Here is a 19580-nt window from a genome sequence, read left to right on the forward strand (position 1 = left end):
AAATCAACAAAAACAAAATGTACCAAAATTCATGGGATACACCAAAAGCAGTTCTAAGAGGGAAATTCATAGCTGTAAACATTTATGTTTTAAAAAAAATCTCAAATCAACAAACTAAATTTACACCTGAAGAAACTAGAAAAAGTACAGTAAACTAAACCCAAACTAGCAGAAGGAAGGAAATAATAAAGATTAGAGCAGAGATAAATAGAGAATAGAATAATACAAAAATCAACAAAACCAAAAATTGGTTCTTTGAAAATATTAACAAAATTGACAAACGTTCAGCTACAAGGACAAAAGAGAGAGAGAGAGAGAATATCTCAATTACTAAAAACCAGAAATGGAACTGGGGACATTACTACTAATTTTACAAAAATAAAAAGGATTCTAAAAGAGTACTATGAACAATTGTATGCCAAAGAATTGGATTATCTAGATAAAAAGGATAAATTCCTAGAAACACAAATCTACTAAAACTAAATTATGAATAAATAGAAGATCTCAATAGACATACAACTATTAAGGATCTGAATCAGTAATCAAAAACCTCCCAACAAAGGAAAGCCCAGGGCCAGATGGCTTCTCTAGTGAATTCTACCAAACATTTAAAGAAGAATTAACATAAATCCCTCTCAAACTCTTCCAAAAAACTCAATAGGAGAGAACACTTCCTAACTCATTCTATGAGGCCAGCATTACCCTGATACCAAAGTCAGTTAAAGACCCTACAAGAAAACTACAGAGCAACGTACCTTATGAATACTGAGGAAATATCTTCAACAAAATACCAGCAAACCAAATTCAGCAGCAATAGCAAAAGGATTATACAAGATGACTAAGTAAGATTTATTCCTGGGATGCAAATGGTTCAACATGTGAAAATCAATTAATGGTAATATACCATATTAACAGAATAAAGGGGTAGGGGGATAAATGACTGTCCCAATTGATGCAGAGAAAGCATCTGATAAAACTCAACACCCTTTTACTGGCATAATAATGGCCATAAAATAAAAAAGACACTTCACTGGCATAATAATGGTCATATACAAAAAACCCACAGGTAACATAGAAATGGTGAATAAAAGATTGAAAACTTATCCCCTGAGATCAGGAACAAGACAAGTACGCCCACTTTCACCACTTCTATTCAACAAAGTATTGGAAGCACTAGCCAGAGCAATCAGGCAAGAAAAAGAAAAAAAGGCAGCAAAATTGGAAAGGGAGAAGTAATTCATGTTAGATGACATGATTGTATATGTAGAACACACTAGAGACTGCATAAAAAGTAACTGAGCTAATTAAACTCAACAATGTAGCAGGACACAAAATCAACACATAAAAATCACCTGCATTTCTACATGCTAACAGTGAACAATCTGAAAAAGAAAACAGAAAAACAATGACATTTACAATGGCATCAAAAAGAACAAAATACTTACAATTAAACTTTACCAACAAGTTTAAAGTCTTGTACACTGAAAACTACAAAACATCGCTGAAAAAATTAAGGAAGGCATAAATAAATAGAAAGACATTCCATGTTTATGGATCAGAAGACTTAATATTGTTAAGATGACAATACTTCCCAAAGTGATCTACAGATTCAGTCCAATCCCTATCAAAATCCCATTCACGTGTTTTGTAGAAACAGAAAAGCTCATCCTAAAATTCATGTGGAATCTCTAAACAGCCAAAATAATCTTGAAAAAGAAGAACAGTGTTGGAGGAGCCACACTTCTTGGCTTTAATATTTATTATAAAGCTACAGTAATCAAAACAGTGTGGTCCTAACACAAAGACAAACATACGGACCAATGAAAGAGAACAGACAGCCAAGAAATAAACTCTTGTATATATGGTCAAATAATTTTTGACATGAGTGCCAAGGCCATTCCACAGGGAAAGGACAGTCTTTTCAACAAATGGTGGTGGGAAAACTGGATATATCCACATGTGGAAAAATAAAGTTGGACCCTTACCTTAAACTATCTACAAAAACTAACTCAAAAAGGATCAAAGAGTAAATGCAAAAATAAAAACTATAAAACTCTTAGAAGAAAACATATGGGAAAAGCTTCATGACATGAAATTTGACAATGATTTCTTAGATATGGCAATAAGAGAAAAAAATAAACTGGACTATAAAATTTTAAAACTTCTGTGCATCAAAGAACACTGACAGTAAAAAGGCAACCTATAGAATGAAAGAAAATATTTGCAAGTCATATTATCTGATGAGATTAATATCCAGAATATATAAATAACTCCTGTAACTCAACAAGTATAAAAAAATCCAATTAAGGAATGGGTAAATAACTTGAACTGACATTTCTCCAAAGAAGATTTACAGACGGCCAAAGAGCATATAAAAAGATGTTCAACAGCACTAACCATTAGGGAAATTCAAATCAAAACCACAAGAAGAAAGCACTTCACACCCATTAGAATGACTATTACAGAAAAATAAAATTAAATAACTAGTGTTGGCAAGGATGTGAGGAATATTGGAACTCCTGTGCACTGGTGGTGAGAATGTAAAATGGTGCAGCCACTGTGCCAAACAGTATAATGGTTTCTCAAATAATTAAACGTAGTATTACCACATAAGCCAGCAATTCCACTTTAAGGTACATACCCAAAAGAACTGAAACCAGGGACTCAAGCAGATTTTGTATACCAATGATAATTCATTGTATACCAATGCATTATTTACAAAAACCAAAAGGTGGACACAACTGAAATGTCTATCAACAAATGATAGATAAGATAAAAATGTGGTATGTACATCTAATGGGGTATTATTCAGCCTCATAAGGAATGAAATTCTGATATATGCTACAATACAGATGAACCTTGAAAACATTATGCTAAGTGAAATGACTCAGTCACAAAAGGACAAATACTTTGATTCCACTTATATGAGATACATAGGCTGGTCAAATTCGGAGACACAAATTAAAATAGAGGTTACACCAGGGGCTGGAGTTGAGGGAAGAGAGTAATGGGGAGTTACTTTTTAATGAGTACAAGAGTTTCCATTTAGAATGATAAAAAAGTTCTGGAGATAGTGGTGATGGCTGCACAACAATGTGACTGTACTTAATACCACTGAATTGCACACTTAAAAATGGTTAATATAGCAAATTTTATTATGTATATTTTACCACAATAAAAAAAAGCCCCTCAAAATTAGTCAATGCTATTTTTAAAAGAGAAAGTTTAATGGGAGAGAAATTTCAGCCATGTGTTTATTTAGGGCTTAGAAGACCTATTCAGCAGATGAATAGCCAATGAACTGGAATTCTGGCAGAGATCTTGAGAGTGAACTGAACTTAAAGCATGTGGGAATAGGTAATTCCTCTTCCAGGGAGGTCTGCAGATAGGAAATGTGAAGCCAATGTTAAGATTTCTCTGGACTCCAAAGATTGACCATTAAATTGGACAAGTCTGCTCTCAGTGTTTTCCAAGAAGGTGCTACTAGAATTTTGGACAGAACAATCACTTAGTCCTGTGGGACTCTCCTGCCCGCCACACAGCATTTAACATCCCTGAACTCCAAACCACTTAATAACAGAAGCGTTCCCCTCACTCCCATCACTCTAAAAATCAAAAAGAAACCCACATATTTATATTACCATCACTACCATGATCCCAGTTCACTCGGATGACAACCAGAGTGAGTACATTAAACTATGAGAGCTTTGGTCTATCTGTCAAAACATGACAGGTTATAAAGCAACAGCAAACAACCCCAAATCTCAATCATAGACTTCAAACAGAAAAATGGTTTCTTTCATGTTCATATTACATGTTCATCATGGGCCAGAGGGTACATCCACACTTTCCTCACACCAGAACCCAGACTAACAGAGCTACCCTATCTGGAATGCTGGCAGGTGCGGTGCAGAGAGAATGAGATACTATAAATAATATGCTGGCATTTAAAGAACTCCACCCAGAAGCGATACCCAATACTTCTGCTCAGATTTCATTGGCCAGCCTGTTACATCGGGTCACGAATGTGCAACTCTCCCATTTACCCAGAAGGAAAAGAGCCAGAATATTACCACAGAGCCTTGAGGACTTCCAAACTATGACTGAAAAGTGTTCTGTAAAGTAGAAGACACTATACAAATGTTAGTTATTAAAAGAATGTAGTAGTACCAATCCTATTTTGCTCTTCCATCTACTCATCAGATATGTATTAAGTATCTAATGTATGCTGGTCACCATGGTAAGAGATCCAATGAAGAATGAGTCACATGTGGTAGGATGAGAGAAACAACCTTTAAACAGTTTCAGTGTGGTGTGATAAATGCAAACAGGGAAGTCCAGGTGCTCCAGAAGTCCCCAGGGGGACTCCTGATTCAGTAGTGGCGCGATGGTCAGAAAGACTTCTAGGCACAGTGATGTCAGCCACATCTACACAGCTGCAGGATGGAGTCAGCCTGGGAAAGGACTTGCAGGAACAGTACATTCCAGGAAAGCAGGAGTCTGGAGCTTACCATCTTTCAGAAGAGGCAAGTGTCCCTGTGCTCACTCCAAACACGTGTCGAACATATAGATCTTCACACTGATGGGGGAATGGGGGAGGATCTTCTCTATCCTACACAGCCCAGCCATGGAAGCCTTCACACAGGGATCCTCTTAGCACACTTCTACCCTGCTAAGAGCATTGACTGTGGACCATGGATCAGGAGCCCTAACAACCTCTGGGAAAGCAGCCCGCACAGCCTGCTGACACCACTAGGCTCTTGGCATTGTGCCAGAGCGAATGACACACTTACTAAGAGTGCATCCTTTTTTGATGTCTAATTACAACCACTTAGGACGACAAAGGTCATAGGGACACCCAGATACTCTTTTCAGTGAGTTTCTGAAGCCAGCAGTGGGAAAACAGTATGACTGTTTTTTTTAAAGTCAGGTAAAGGGAGCCTTATTTATGAGGCCACTTGCATGTGTGGGAGAGGCTACATGAGACCCCACTGGCTTTAACTACTTTAATTAAAAAAAAAAAACCCAAAAGAAAAAAAAAATGCCTGGGACTAACTGTGGGAGGAAACAAAAGAATGAGAGAATTAAGAATAAACAATGGTATTAAATGTACGTAATGGTATTAAATGGTAAAAATGTACCCTCTGGTGCCTGCCTGCGACCCAGCAGGTAGGCCTCACATCCGCCACCCAACTCCACCCCTGCCCAGCCGAGTGCACGCGGAGCAGGGAGATGTCCAGCAGGGGAGGCAGAAGCTCTGCAGAGACCACACGCCCTACAGTGCCGGCACATGCATCTGGCAGCCGAGTGTACACGAAGCAGGGAGACGTCCAGCAGGGGAGGCGAAAGCTCTGCAGAGAACACACGCCCTGCGGTGCAGGCGCACAACCCACCAGCCCGGCCGAGTGCACATGGAGCAGGGAGACGTCCAGCAGAGGAGGTGGAAACTCCGCAGAGACCACATGCCCTGCGGTGCTGGCATGTGACCCAGCAGCCTGGCAGAGTGCATGCTGACCAGAGAGGCAGATCCCTGGAGAGGCCCAAGATCCGAGGCAAAAATGCACACAAGGCACTAGTGGCCAACCAAACAGACACTGAGATAGCCATACCAAATTGGCAACCCCAGCAATATCCAAGCCAGACAATAGTGTCAAACCAGTAGACTGTGACACACCCTGCCACAATGACTAAACATCAAAGGAAAGATACCAGAAATATGAAAAACCAAAAATGCACACCACCAAAGGCTAAAACTCTCAAGCTCTAGATAATATAGAACAAGAAGCCCTTGAAATGTATGGCAAGGAATTTTGAGTGATAATTCTAAGGAAACTGAATGAGATACGAGAAATCTCAGCTAGACAACATGATGAAACAAGGAAAAGGACACAGGACCTGAAAGAAGAAATTTACAAGGAAATCAATGCCCTGAAAAAGAATGTAGCAGAGCTTGTCAAGCTGAAGAATTCATTCAACGAAATAAAAATCACAACACAGAGTTTAACCAGCAGGCTTGCAGAAGTAGAAGACAGAACTTAGGACCTTGAGGATGGGCTGTCTGCAATAACACAAACAAAAAAAAAGAAAAAAGAATTAAAAGCATTAAAAAAATCTAAGAGAGATATCAGACAACTTTAAGCGCTCAAATATCCAAGTCAAGGGTATTCCAAAAAGGGAGGAAAAAGGAGATTGCACTGAAAACATATTCAACAAAATAGTAGCAGTAAATTTCCCAGCTATAAGAAAAGACACAGATCTTCAGATTCAGGAAGCTCAAAGATTCCCAAATGTATTCAACCCAAAAAGGTCTTCTCCAAGTCATGTTATAGTCAAATTTGCAAAATTCAAAGACAAAGAGAGAATCTTCAAAGCTGCAAGAAAGAAGCGTCAAATCACCTATAATGGAGCTCCAATCAGACTAACATCAGACTTTTCATCACAAACTCTAAAAGCCAGAAAGGAATGGGATGACATATTCAAAATACAAAAAGGCAGACATTGCCAGCCAAGAATACTCTACCCTGCAAGGCTATCCTTCCAAAATGAAGGGCAAATAGTATATTTCTCAGACAAACAAAAACTGCGGGAGTTCACTACCACACGACCACCCTTAAAGGAAATTCTCAAGGGAGTACTGGGTTAGGTACCTGAAAAATAAATACCACTGCCATAAAAATTCAAGAAAAATCAAAACCCACTAGTAAAATTAAAATGGCAACAATGAAAAGGAAAAAAAAAATTATCTACAACCCAAGCAACCAACAAATACAGAAAACAAACAGTAAATCAGAAAGAAAGGAACAAAAGACACTTAAGACATCCAAACAAAAATCAATAAAATGCTAAGAGTAAACCAATACTTTTCAATAATAACACTTAATGTAAAAGGCTTAAATTCTCCAATTAAAAGACACAGCCTGTCTGACTGGATTAAAAAAGAGGACCCAACTATATGCTGCCTTCAAGAGAACCACCTCATCCATAAAGACTCACATAGACTAAGAGTGAAAGGATGGAAAAAGATTTATCATGCAAATGGAAGTGAAAAACAAGCTGGAGTAGCTATTCTTGTACCTGATAAAATAGACTTTAAACTAAAAACCATAAAAAGAGATAATGAGGGCCACTATATAATAATAAAAGGATTGATCCATCAAGAAGAAATAACATTCATAAATATATACGCACCCAATGTCGGAACAGCCAGATTTATAAAATAAACTCTATTAGACCTAAAGAAGGAAATAGACACTAATACCATAACAGAAGGGGACCTGAACACCCCACTGTCAATATTGGACAGATCATCTAGGCAAAGAATCAGCAGAGAAACACAAGATCTAAACAATGCTCTAGACCAATTGGACTTGGCAGATATCTACAGAACATTCCATCCAAAAACTTCAGAATATTCATTCTTCTCATCAGCACATGGATCATTCTCCAGCAGAGATCACATGTTAGGTCACAAATCAAGTCTCAACAAATTCAACAAAATTGGAACTCTCCCATGTATTTTTTCAGACCGCAATGAATTAAAATTAGAAATCAATAACAAACGAAATTCTGGAAACTATACAAACACAGGGAAATTAAACAGTATCCTATTTAATGACATATGGGTCCAAGAAGAAATCAAACAGGAAATCAAAAAATTTATTGAAACTAATGAAAACAATGATACATCATACCAAAACCTGTGGGATACTGCAAAAGCAGTACTAAGGGGGAAATTTACCATATTAAATGTTTACTTCAGAAGAATGGAAAGACGGCAAGTGAACCTAATACTTCACCTTAAAGAACTAGAAAAACAATAACAATCCAAACCCAAAGTTAGAATACGGAGAGAAATCATTAAGAACAGAGTAGAACTTAATGAAATTGAAACCCAAAAAACAATACAATAGATCAATGAATCAAAAAGTTGGTTTTTTGGGGCCGAGCCCGTGGCGCACTCGGGAGAGTGCGGTGCTGGGAGCGCAGCGACGCTCCCGCCACGGGTTCGGATCCTATATAGGAATGGCCGGTGCGCTCACTGGCTGAGTGCAGGTCACGAAAAAGACAAAAAAAAAAAAAAAGTTGGTTTTTTGAAAAGATAAATAAAATTGACAAACCATTAGCATGGCTAACCAAAAAAAGAAGAGAGAAGATTCAAATAACAAAAATTAGAAATGAAAAGGGTGATATTACAACTGATACATCTGAAATACAAAGAATCATTCGAGACTACTATGAACAACTATATGCCAAAAATTTGAAAATCTGGAGGAAATGGATAAATTTCTGGACACACAAAAGCTTCCAAACCTGAGCCATGAAGATGTAGAAAATCTGAGCAGTCCAATAACAATAAAGGAGATTGAAACTGTTATCAGAAGGCTCCCAACAAAGAAAGGCCCAGAACCAGATGGATTCACAGCAGAATTTTACCAAACATTCAAAGAGGAATTGACACCAATTCTTTACAAACTATTTCAAAAGATTGAAACAGAGGCAAATCCCCAAACTCATTTTATGAAGCAAACATAACCCTGATACCAAAACCAGGTAAACATACAACTAAAAAAGAAAACTGCAGGCCAATATCCTTGATGAATATAGATGCAAACATCCTCACTAAAATACTAGCTAACAAAATACAGCAACACATATGTAAAATTATACACCACAATCAAGTGGGATTCATCCCAGGGATGCAAGGTTGGTTCAACATACGCAAATCAATAAATGTGATACACCGTATTAATAAAAACAAACACAAGGACCATATGATCATCTCTATAGATGCTGAAAAAGCATTTGATCAAATTCAACATTCATTCATGACAAAGACCCTCTATAAGTTAGGTATAGATGGAAAGTATCTCAACATAAATAAAGCCATATATGATAAACCCACTGCCAATATCATCCTGAATGGGGAAAAGCTGAATGCTTTTCCTGTAAGAACAGGAACTAGACAAGGATGCCCACTCTCACCACTCCTATTCAACATAGTGTTGGAAGTACTAGCCAGAGCAATCAGAGAAGAGAAGGAAATAAAGGGCATCCAGACTGGAAAAGATGAAGTCAAACTGTCCCTCTTTGCAGAAGACATGATCCTATATATAGAACAGCCTAAAGCCTCTACAAAAAAACTCTTGGAGTTGATAAATGATTTCAGCACAGTAGCAGGATACAAAATCAACACACAAAAATCAGTAGCATTTCTATTCTCCAATAGTGAACATGCAGAAAAAGAAATTAAGAAAGCTAGCCCATTTACAATAGCCACCAAAAAAATAAAATACTTAGGAATTGAGTTAATCAAGGATGTGAAAAATCTCTATAATGAGAACTACAAACCACTGCTGAGAGAAATTAAAGAGGACACAAGAAGATGGAAAGATATCCCATGCTCTTGGATTGGAAGAATCAACATTGTGAAAATGTCCGTACTACCCAAAGTGATCTACAAATTCAATGAATCCCCATCAAAATTCCAATGATATTTTCCTCAGAAATGGAAAAAACTATCCAGACATTTATATGGAATAACAAAAGACCACGCATAGCCAAAGTAATGCTGAGCAAAAAAATAATAAAGCTGGAGGCATAACACTACCTGACTTTATATTACAAAGCTATAATAACCAAAACAGCATGGTACTGGCATAAAAACAGACACACTGATCTATGGAATAGAATAGAGAATCCAGAAATCAACCCACACACCTACAGCCATCTGATCTTTGACAAACGCACCAAGACTATACACTGGGGAAGAGACTACCTCTTCAGCAAATGGTGCTGGGATAACTGGATTTCAATATGCAGAGGAATGAAACTAGACCCATACCTCTCACCATATACTAAAATCAACTCAAAATAGATTAAAGAATTAAATAACCCTGAAACAATAAAACTTGTTAATCAAAACATAGGAGAAACACTTCAGGAAGTAGGACTGCACACAGACTTCATGAATACGACCCCAAAAGCACGGGAAACCAAAGGAAAAATAAACAAATGGGATTATATCAAACTAAAAAGCTTCTGCACAGCAAAAGAAACAATTAACAGAGTTAAAAGACAACCAACAGAGTGGGAGAAAATATTTGCAAAATATACATCTGACAAAGGATTAATATCCAGAATATATAAGGAACTCAAACAACTTTACAAGAAGAAAACAAGCAACCCAATTAAAAAATGGGCAAAAGAGCTAAATAGGCATTTCTCAAAGGAAGATATACAAATGGCTAACAGACCATATGAAAAAATGCTCAACATCACTCAGCATTCGGGAAATGCAAATCAAAACCACACTGAGATACCATCTCACCCCAGTTAGGATGGCTAATATCCAAAAGACTGTGAATGATAAATGCTGGCGAGGTTGTGGAGAAAAAGGAACTCTCATACATTGCTGGTGGGACTGCAAAATGGAGCAGCCTCTATGGAAAATGGTATGGAGGTTCCTCAAACAATTGCAGATAGATCTACCATATGATCCAGCTATCCCACTGCTGGGAATATACCCAGAGGAATAGAAATCATCAAGTCGAAGGTATACCTGTCCCCCAATGTTCATTGCAGCACTCTTTACAATAGCTAAGAGTTGGAACCAGCCCAAATGTCCATCATCAGATGAGTGGATATTGAAAATATGGTATAGTTACACAATGGAATACTACTCAGCTATAAAAAAGAATGAAATACTGCCATTTGCAACGACGTGGATGGACCTAGAGAGAATTATATTAAGTGAAACAAGTCAGGCACAGAAAGAGAAATACCACATGTTCTCACTTATTTGTGGGACCTAAAAATAAATAAATAAATAAATACACCAAAAAAAGCGGGGGGGGAGAAGACATAACAATTACAATTCCTTGAAGTTGATACGACAAGCAAACAGAAAGGACATTGTTGTAGGGAGGTTTCGGTAATTGGGCACAATAATCAACCACATTGTATATTGACAAAATAAAAAGTAAATAAATAAATAAATGTACTTTTATTTTTCTTAACTTTCCTTTTTAAAACAATGCTAATGGAAAACAAAATAAAGACTTTAGACAGTTTGCAAAAAAATAAACCATGTTCTTAGGGATTTCAATATCAACTAAAGTTTGATCTCCCCCCGCCCCATTTAATTGCCCTTCAGAGTCATGGATTTTTAAATAAAAAAATATCATGAGGGAGGGGAAGGGGAGTGGGAGGAAGATATCCGTTCTATTTCAGGATTTATTGCAGGTGTGATTTCTAAATTTTACACATGGCAGTTCCACTCTTCTCCAACTTTGGAGCTCAGTGATGGCCAGAGGGCTTTCAGGGCCACAAGAGGGGCAGGTAAGGGAATTTTTTTCCCAGAAGAGTCATTTTCATGTTCACTTTTATATTAAAAAAAATAATAATGTATCATGGTATAGAATGCAAAACAGGCATGACTTTGAAAGAGAAAAGTAGAGATTTATGAGAAAATCTCCTACCTATGCAGCATGGGGTGGCTACACCTCCTCTGGGGCAGGCTGGAACTGGCTTCCACAGTTAGTTGGGCAGAAAAGTTTGAGAAGCTCCCTCACAGGACATACCAGCTCACCATAACTCATACTTCCACTCACCATACATTGATAGCCCTAAACCATCGTTTGTTATGTTTTTTACTTTTTGTTTTTAACTCAACAGATATTTAACTGGATTACTATCATTTTAACCTGCCACATGATCTTGGGCCACCAGTCATGACCCTGGGGAAAATCCTGGGGTGCCCTAACAGAAGAGGTGATCCACCAGCAGGCAGCAGAGGAGATACCAGGATTTATGCCAAAAGACCCAGACCACCAGGGCTCATTCACAAATGCAAGGTACTCTCCAGGTATATAGGACCCTCCTGAGTCAGATGGTGAAAAGGGCTGCCCAAACGACTGTGCTGCTCCTTTGGAAGTTTAGGGAAATGGGGGTGGAGGTGGGGCCTGCAGGAAGGGATCTCTAGACCATGCCCAGCCCTGCAGAAACTATACAACCGACAGGGCACACAACACTGGGAAATTTGCTGCCCACATGCATCATAGCCTGGGCTGGCAGGAGGCACAGGCTTCAGGACTCACACTTAGGGATTCCATATGTTTTTTTAAAAACGCTTTATTGAAGTGCAACGTACAAACAGAAAAGTGTGTTATCTCTTAAGGGTAGAACATTGTCAAGTTTCACAGACTGCAACCATCCTTTATAACCAGCACCTGAATCAAAAAATACTTTTTAGTTTTGTTTAGAAACTACTTTATAATGGGTGAGCCTACTGTTCGACATTCAGACATCCAACCTTCAATGAAAATACATTTTAAGAAATGCTATATAGGAGATTTTTGTGAGCACCACGCTCAGCCAATGAGCGAACCGGCCATCCGTATATGGGATCCGAACCCGGGGCCTTTGTGTTCTCAGCACCACACTCTCCCGAGTGAGCCACGGGCCGGCCCAGGAGATTTTTTATAATCAAAATAAGCAAAACAAAAAGTGAATGGCTGCCACATAGGCAGGGAGCTCAGAGTAGGGTGTCCCTGCCCTCCAAGGCATTGTGACCAACTTGCACAAATTCCCCAATGTCCTAATACAGTCACTTCCACCATGAGTTCACTAGCACATTCCTGGGCTTTCTAGGCAGGCCAAACAATGGTAAAAAACAGACCTCTAAGACCACTCTCCATTTTCCCAAAAACTAAAACATTCTACTAGCTGCTCTAAGTTCAGGAAGAAAACAATCATTGTTTCAGTCCAGTTATCAGGAGCCTTGGTTCTAACCTCAGCAAAAACTGCTTTCTCTCAGCTAATACAACACAACAAAAGGGAAAATGCCCTAGGAACACAATGTGTCAGGGGTTCCCATCTATTGAAAATCAGGCACATTCCCTTGACCAGATACTAAATTCATTATAAAGAAACAGTAATTAAAAACAGTGTGGACTCCAACACAAGCCATTAGATATATACCACCCTGAGACATTTATTGCGAAGTTCCTTTAATAAAGAAAAAAAAATTGAACAGAAAAGTAATACATTTACTCAATGAAACACTACAGTCATTAAAAATAAAAACTGTACAGATGCCAAGTTACTCAGAAAAATAGTACTGACAGTGCCAAAGAAAGCTGAATTCAAGCAGCAATCATACTATAAAGGTTATGCATAAATGATGAATATGCCACAGGCAAACACTAAATGGAAACAGTCCAGAAAAATGAGGCACAGAGAGTAGGGAGGCAGAACAGTGATTCAGTGTTTTGTTTTCATTTCAGCTTATATTAACATGATATTACCTGTACAATACAAAATTCCTATGTAAAATCTTGGTAGGTGTTATTCGTAATTCCAAGCTGACTTTTACAGACAGTATAAAGCATAATCTGGTGAGTTCCTAAAAAAGAACCAAACCTGTTATTGTTAACAAGAGAGGAGTGAAAGTATCATGACACCCCCTTATATATGTTATACTATATAATAGTATGTTATACTGCACAGGTCCTTGATCATCTCAGTGGTACCTTAAATTAGGCAAAGATTTCTTCCCTCCTTATTTCAGGTAAGTTTCATGAGCTGCCAAGGTTCTGTGATTCCAGTGGCAAGGGCCAGGCAGCCACTCTGGGGATATAATCCTGGCCTTTCTTGTACATTGCCTTGAGCAAATTAGTCAATTACAGCCTTATATTTAAAAAGCAGATTACAATCTACTTCACAGAACTATTGTGAAGATTAAATGTGATGACTTTAAGTACATAGCATAGCATGACTTTTAAAAGAAAGTGATAGTTTCCATTCCTTCAGGGAGAAAAGAATGGCTTTTCAGGTCTTCTCCCACTCCCCAAACTCAAGGCTAGTAGGTCCTCACAGCACAGAACAAGAGCCAGCTGAGCTCTGGCAAAGGCAGGAGAGGCAAGGAGTTCCAGAGTTACCTTCTGGTGGGAAGCGCAGAGAAGAGCTGTGTTTTGTATCTTTGTTCGTCCACCACAACTAACAATGTCTAGCACACAGCAGGTATTCAACAACTATCTGACAAATGGACTAACCTAGTCAGGAAGCCCTCTGTCCTCAGTTGATGATTATGAACAAAAACAGGTAAGAAGCATCAACCATTTGTTTGAAATAAAACTCTGACCCCTTACACTGAGACTCCAGGTCACAAGAGGGTACCCTCAGAAACTTCATGGAGTGGCTGACCGGGTGGCTCAGCTGGTTAGAACTCAGCCTTGTAATGCCTATGTCATGGGTTCAGATCCCCATACCAGCCAGCAACCATATAAATAAAATAAAGTTCAAAGTCTCCCTTGCGGTGCAGGAGCTTTTAAAAAAAAAACTTCATGGAAAGATTTGTATTAGTATCATCTTTTAATTCTATTTTCCCACAAACTTTTTGAAGTACTCATATATTTTTGTATTGTATACAGGGTGCTAGAATTTTCTGCTATGGAAAATAAATTTGTCTAAGTGTTAACTTTAGCTCTATTTACCAAATACACCTCTGAATGATTCTACTTCAAAATATTCCGAAACCACTGCTTTTCACAAAAAATAAATAAAAAATAAAATGGTCCCAGTTATATTTTATCTCTGTCCCTACCCCAAGTAGCCTCTTTCCATTCCACTTTGGTGAATAAAGCTTAAGTCTTTTCTAAAACAAAACAGTATCTTGAAGGTAAAAATGCTAAACTATAACTCAAAGAGAATGCTAAAGAGTAAGGGAAAACTCTCAAGAACAGTTTAAAATTAATATGCCTGAACTATTCTATTCGAATGGATTTATTGATCTTTTTTGTTAATTTACTCTTACATTCGTTAATTATTTTAAGTCAAATTAATTATCTCATGGTTTTTTGTCCTGTGTACCTGATCAGAATTGCTGTGATCTCTGAGGTTTTCTCCTGATTATTAGGAATTCAGCTCTGCTATGAATGGAAGAGTCAATAATACACAGAAAGAATAACCAAGTAGCCTTTCAAATATAGGACTATTAAAGTGGCAAATCACTGATTATCCCTCCAAAAAAAATCACAAACCACCCTCCTCTCTGACAGCTTCTGGGGCTCTGGGTATGAGGTAAATACCAGAAAAATTCCTCTTTACTCCTGCAAAAGCACACTCATGCATATTCATGAGAACATTTAGCATCACTTCCTTCTCAAAGGGTCGTCCAACCTGCAATCTGGAGCTAGAAGAGAGTAAAAGAAGGACACTAACATTCAAGACCTTCCAGGTTCTCTGCTAATTAGCTGAGGCAGTCCCATCCCTCAGCACCAGTGATCTGCACTGTTGAGAGCTCTTAGCAAGGGATCATCCCTTTGCCTTTTCTAGGTATTGTCATTTGATATAAAAGCAGACACAGTGGTCAGTCTAGCAAGGACCACAGCCCATGGGAGGCATGATCACTGTCAGAGGACATTAAATCCAACATACTGATGGGATCACAGAAAAGTAGAGACTCGAAAGTAGTTCAGAGTATAAATGAGTGTCTCCTCCTTTCCTTATTACTCCTAACATTAGGCCTAAGCTGCTTTGCTGGAACACCTTCCAGCTCTGTGCTTTCCAAGGGACGGAAATTATATTTACTGTATGTGTAAGATGAAAACTGGCTGCACACCGAGCTGAGAGTATTCAGTGTGCAGTAATGCCGCTTCAGGCAGTTCATCTCACTGCTTTATTCATAAAGCTGGGGAGAGGATAGAACCACAGGAATTTAACATCTTGCTGTGCATGAAATGCTCATTAAGTGCTCTTATCTGCAGTCACCTGCCCACCTCAAAGTACCACTCTCCACTAGTTTAAATTAAAGAGACTATAATCTGCTCACATGTAAATTATGATGAACAGGAACATTTCCAATGGAAAAATCATCACACATCTTAATTTGTGCTGCCAATTAGAAAGTCTTTAGAAAAGAAAAAAAAAAAAAAAAACCTGATCATCTTGATCATCTTACATACAGTAATTTGCCCTAATTGGTACATAATAGGTCAGATATAATTTGTGGATTACCCCCATAAGGTAAATAGTTTACTTAATTTAGAACTACAAAAAATTAGCCTCATTATTTGAAAGTAAAATGTTCACTTCCAACTACACATACTGGGACATTTTGAATTTCCTAGGCATGAAATATGAATATAAGTGGTGGAAGTGCAAAGAACTCTCCAGCAGAACAAAAGGTTTCAGGAGCTATACATTATCAAGATACATCTTCAGATGAAATTCACAAAGAGACCAAATCTCCTTCTAGAGGTTTTGTCTGTTTTTAAGTCCTGGAGAGGCTGAAACTCCTAGAAGCATAGGATGCCAATACACGTATATGGTAAAGGCCACTAGCAAAACCATCATCATCATCATTTAGCCCTGTCTCAGTCCTTCCACTTGCGTTACTATATCGGTCTTCCTTGCCTTTAATCATCTTCTCTCACTGAAGAAATTTTGAAAATAAATAACACTCCTCGCAAACATCCACAACAGTAGGTGTTCCTCAAAATGCCCATTTTCAGAAAGCTTTTCAGAAATTACTAAATGTCCAAAGCGACCATCAGTGGCCCGGTTAATTTGCCGCCAGACACAGACTCAGGCAGGTGACAGCAGCCTGGACTCGGCCACCACTGGCCGCCTGGGCAGCTGGGGCACCCGTCGCTTTGCGTCTCCCTCCCGATGCAGGGGGCTCCCACACCAGGTAGAGAAAAGAGGTCAACACCAGTGGAACGTAAGGTGGAAGCAGTGAGTCCAGGAGCTTCACAAATGCAAAGGAGAAAAACCCACCCTTTGCACAAAGCAACTCAGGGGCTCCCACAAGCAGCGGCATAGCTGCTTCCTTCCCTTTTTAAAAGTTTTATTTTTAGTTCTTTTGAAAACGTCTTATTGCTTACCTCTTAATAGACGTGTATGTTCATTACTAAAAAGTAGAGAAGAGCTCTTTTAAAAAGCGAAAAAGGAAAAGAAAACTGAACTCAGGTTCACGTTTCCACCACTCTCTGAAACGTTGGAGAACTTACTCAAGTGTTTGCTAATGAGAGTTTTAAAGCCTAGTTAGGCCCATAATGCGTAATTGGGATCGTGCTGTGTATATGATTTGGGATCTTGCGGCTTTTTGTTCTTTAACTTGGCTAATGACGTTGCCATTACCACCAAGTGGTTACGAATTCCTTCAAAACACTTTTTAAAAGTTCTAGAACACACATAAAAGCAATTCCTTTTAAACTCCATTATCCAAGTTGAACTGATCCGACTCTCGACTATGACTTTTAGAAAAAGTATACTTTTCTTAAACTTCCTTATCTCTGTGCTACTTCCCGGAGGAAGAGGAAGGGGGGTACCAAAATAAGCCCCCCGCCCCCGGCGAGGCAAACGCAGGCGCCGCGCCCCCCGCTGCCCACCCGCCTGCACCTCCCTCAAACTGCGTCCACGGGGGCCCTGCGACCCCTGGGCACCCACTCGGGACAGAGCGGAGCCCGTGCGGCTGCGCAGCCGTGACCCACTGCACACACCTGCAGGGCGCGCCCACTCCCCAGCGCCGCGGCCAAGGGCCACGTTTCCAGCCCGAGGACGGGAGAAGGGCCGAGGCGCAAAGGGAAGGAGAGTCCGCGCTGCGGCGGGCGGCCCGACCCTCACCTGGGAGCGAGTCGCCAACTCCATTCTTCCTCACGGGGCTCCCGCCTCCTCCTCGCACGCGGGCACGGCCTGGCTCGCCTCGGGCCGGCGCACGGAGAACGCCCCGCGGCCGCGCAGCCAGCGCGCTCCGCCCGGAGCTCCGGCGGGGCCGGGGAGGGGCGCACTCGGCTCCCGGGACAGGGGGAGCGCGCCGCGCCGCCCACTCGGCGCCGCCTAGCTGGGCCGCGAGGCTCGCAGCACAGACCCAACTTCGCGACCCATGAACTTGGCGTCGCAGGTGGAGCGACGAGGGGGGTAAAGTAGGGGGCGGCCGGAGGTGGCTGCCAGTATGGGGGCGCCGGGCTCCCCCCTGCAGCGGAGTGAGGGAGTGGAGCCGTCCGGCCCGGCTTCGCGCGGGAGAAATGAGAGGGGGCAGTCCCGGCGCAGCCTCCAGCTGGCACGCCCGGCTCCGCGCGCGGGACACTTGCAGGGCTGATTCCAGGTCGTGCCCTGCCTGGAGCGCAAGTCTCTGCTGCAACCAGTGTCTGAGATCCAGGAAAGGAATTTAGGGCGGCTTCAGGGCTTGTTTTGTTGTTGCAAAGGGGCCGGGTTCAGCCGCCTCCTAAAACATTTGCTACGGGGTTCACTTTGCAAAACAGGCAACCTAGGTATTTTAACAGGGTGGAAGGTGGCAAACCCCACTGAAATCTTAGACGGCCATTGCACACTAGGCCTCCATCCCCAGTGGACAGTTCCTAGAGGTCAGGAAAGCTGACTAATTTAGCAAATATTGACTGAGCACCTACTACGTATCAGGCACTGGGTTAGGCTGGGAACACAAAGCTCTGTTGGAGCTTACAGTCCGGGAGCCAGTTACTGAGGTAATGATGTACATAAGTGTAATATAATGCAAATAAGTAAGAATAACGGTAGTTATTTTATTTTTTTGAATTACTTTGATCATGTAATTAATATTAATAATTTGATCAATGCTAATTAATAATAAGCGTAATGATGCAAATAAGTGTAAATTCGGAACAATGGTAGATGCCATGAGGAAAAAAGGTAAGTGGTACTGTGGCGGCATGGAGACTTAATTTGGCAGAGGCCGGGGAAGAGTGAAGAATTAAGTGGGTGGACACTGCAAGGCTTGAGGAAGTATTGGGGGGAATGGTAAGTGCAATCCTAAAACCATAGCAGGCTTGCTGGGCAGTGTTGCAAACCTATGTAGAACTATAGTCATGAGTTCATAGTGGAACAGTTTGTGTGCATGGACCTTCTGCAGCTCCTCTTGGGATCAAGAGGCTTGGGATCTGACATTCGTCTTCTTTGCTGAAGGAGTGAAAGAAATTGGCCAAATATTTACTCAAACTTGAAGAGAAGACATCCGAGAAGGGTCCTCCTTCCTTCCTTCATTAGTTCAGCAAACGTGTTATGTGCTCTGTTCCAGACCTTAAGAGTAATAAGACCAATAAAACATTGTGTGATTTAAGAAAATGTTTCTTTCCTTTTTACTGGATAATATAAATTATTGATTATAGCTGCTTTCGTTGTTATTATGCTTTAGAGTTTTCCTTCACATACAAGGGTACTTGAAAGTTTGTGGAAAAATAGAAAGATCATACAAATTTTTCCGTGAACTTTTTGAAGTACACTCATACAGTATCTCTTTGAATCCTCTCAACATTCTTTCAGGTTCTTAATTTCCTCACTTTTAAAATAAGGAAACAGAATCTAAGAAGATACACTAAGTGACAGCAGCAGACTGCCAAATGAAACCATTCCTTATGCCTCCAGATCCAATACTCTTTCCATTTTTCTTTACTTTTTCCTCTTTGGCTGCCAGGAAGCTGAGTGAAATTTATTCAGAAATTTTTTTTTTTTTAGATAAATCATAAACCAATAATCTTACTTGCATTTATTTCTTTTCATCATAGGTTATATCAAATCTTTTTTGGAAAAGGGAATATAAATTT

General features: G+C 39.9%; 1 protein-coding gene across 3 annotated transcripts in view; it reads right to left on the minus strand.

Moving 5' to 3' along the window:
• CDCA7L (cell division cycle associated 7 like) overlaps positions 1-17752 on the minus strand; it is a 47883-nt gene extending 30131 nt beyond the window's left edge. For all 3 annotated transcript variants that reach the window (XM_063098621.1, XM_063098622.1, XM_063098620.1), the window contains exon 1: positions 17626-17752. In XM_063098621.1, coding sequence (XP_062954691.1) covers positions 17626-17649 — 24 coding nt within the window. In that variant the 5' untranslated portion in view covers positions 17650-17752. The remainder of the gene's footprint in view (positions 1-17625) is intronic.
• Positions 17753-19580: the final 1828 nt, after the last annotated feature.

Source organism: Cynocephalus volans, chromosome 6 (genome assembly GCF_027409185.1).
Source record: "Cynocephalus volans isolate mCynVol1 chromosome 6, mCynVol1.pri, whole genome shotgun sequence".
Lineage (NCBI taxonomy): Eukaryota > Metazoa > Chordata > Mammalia > Dermoptera > Cynocephalidae > Cynocephalus > Cynocephalus volans.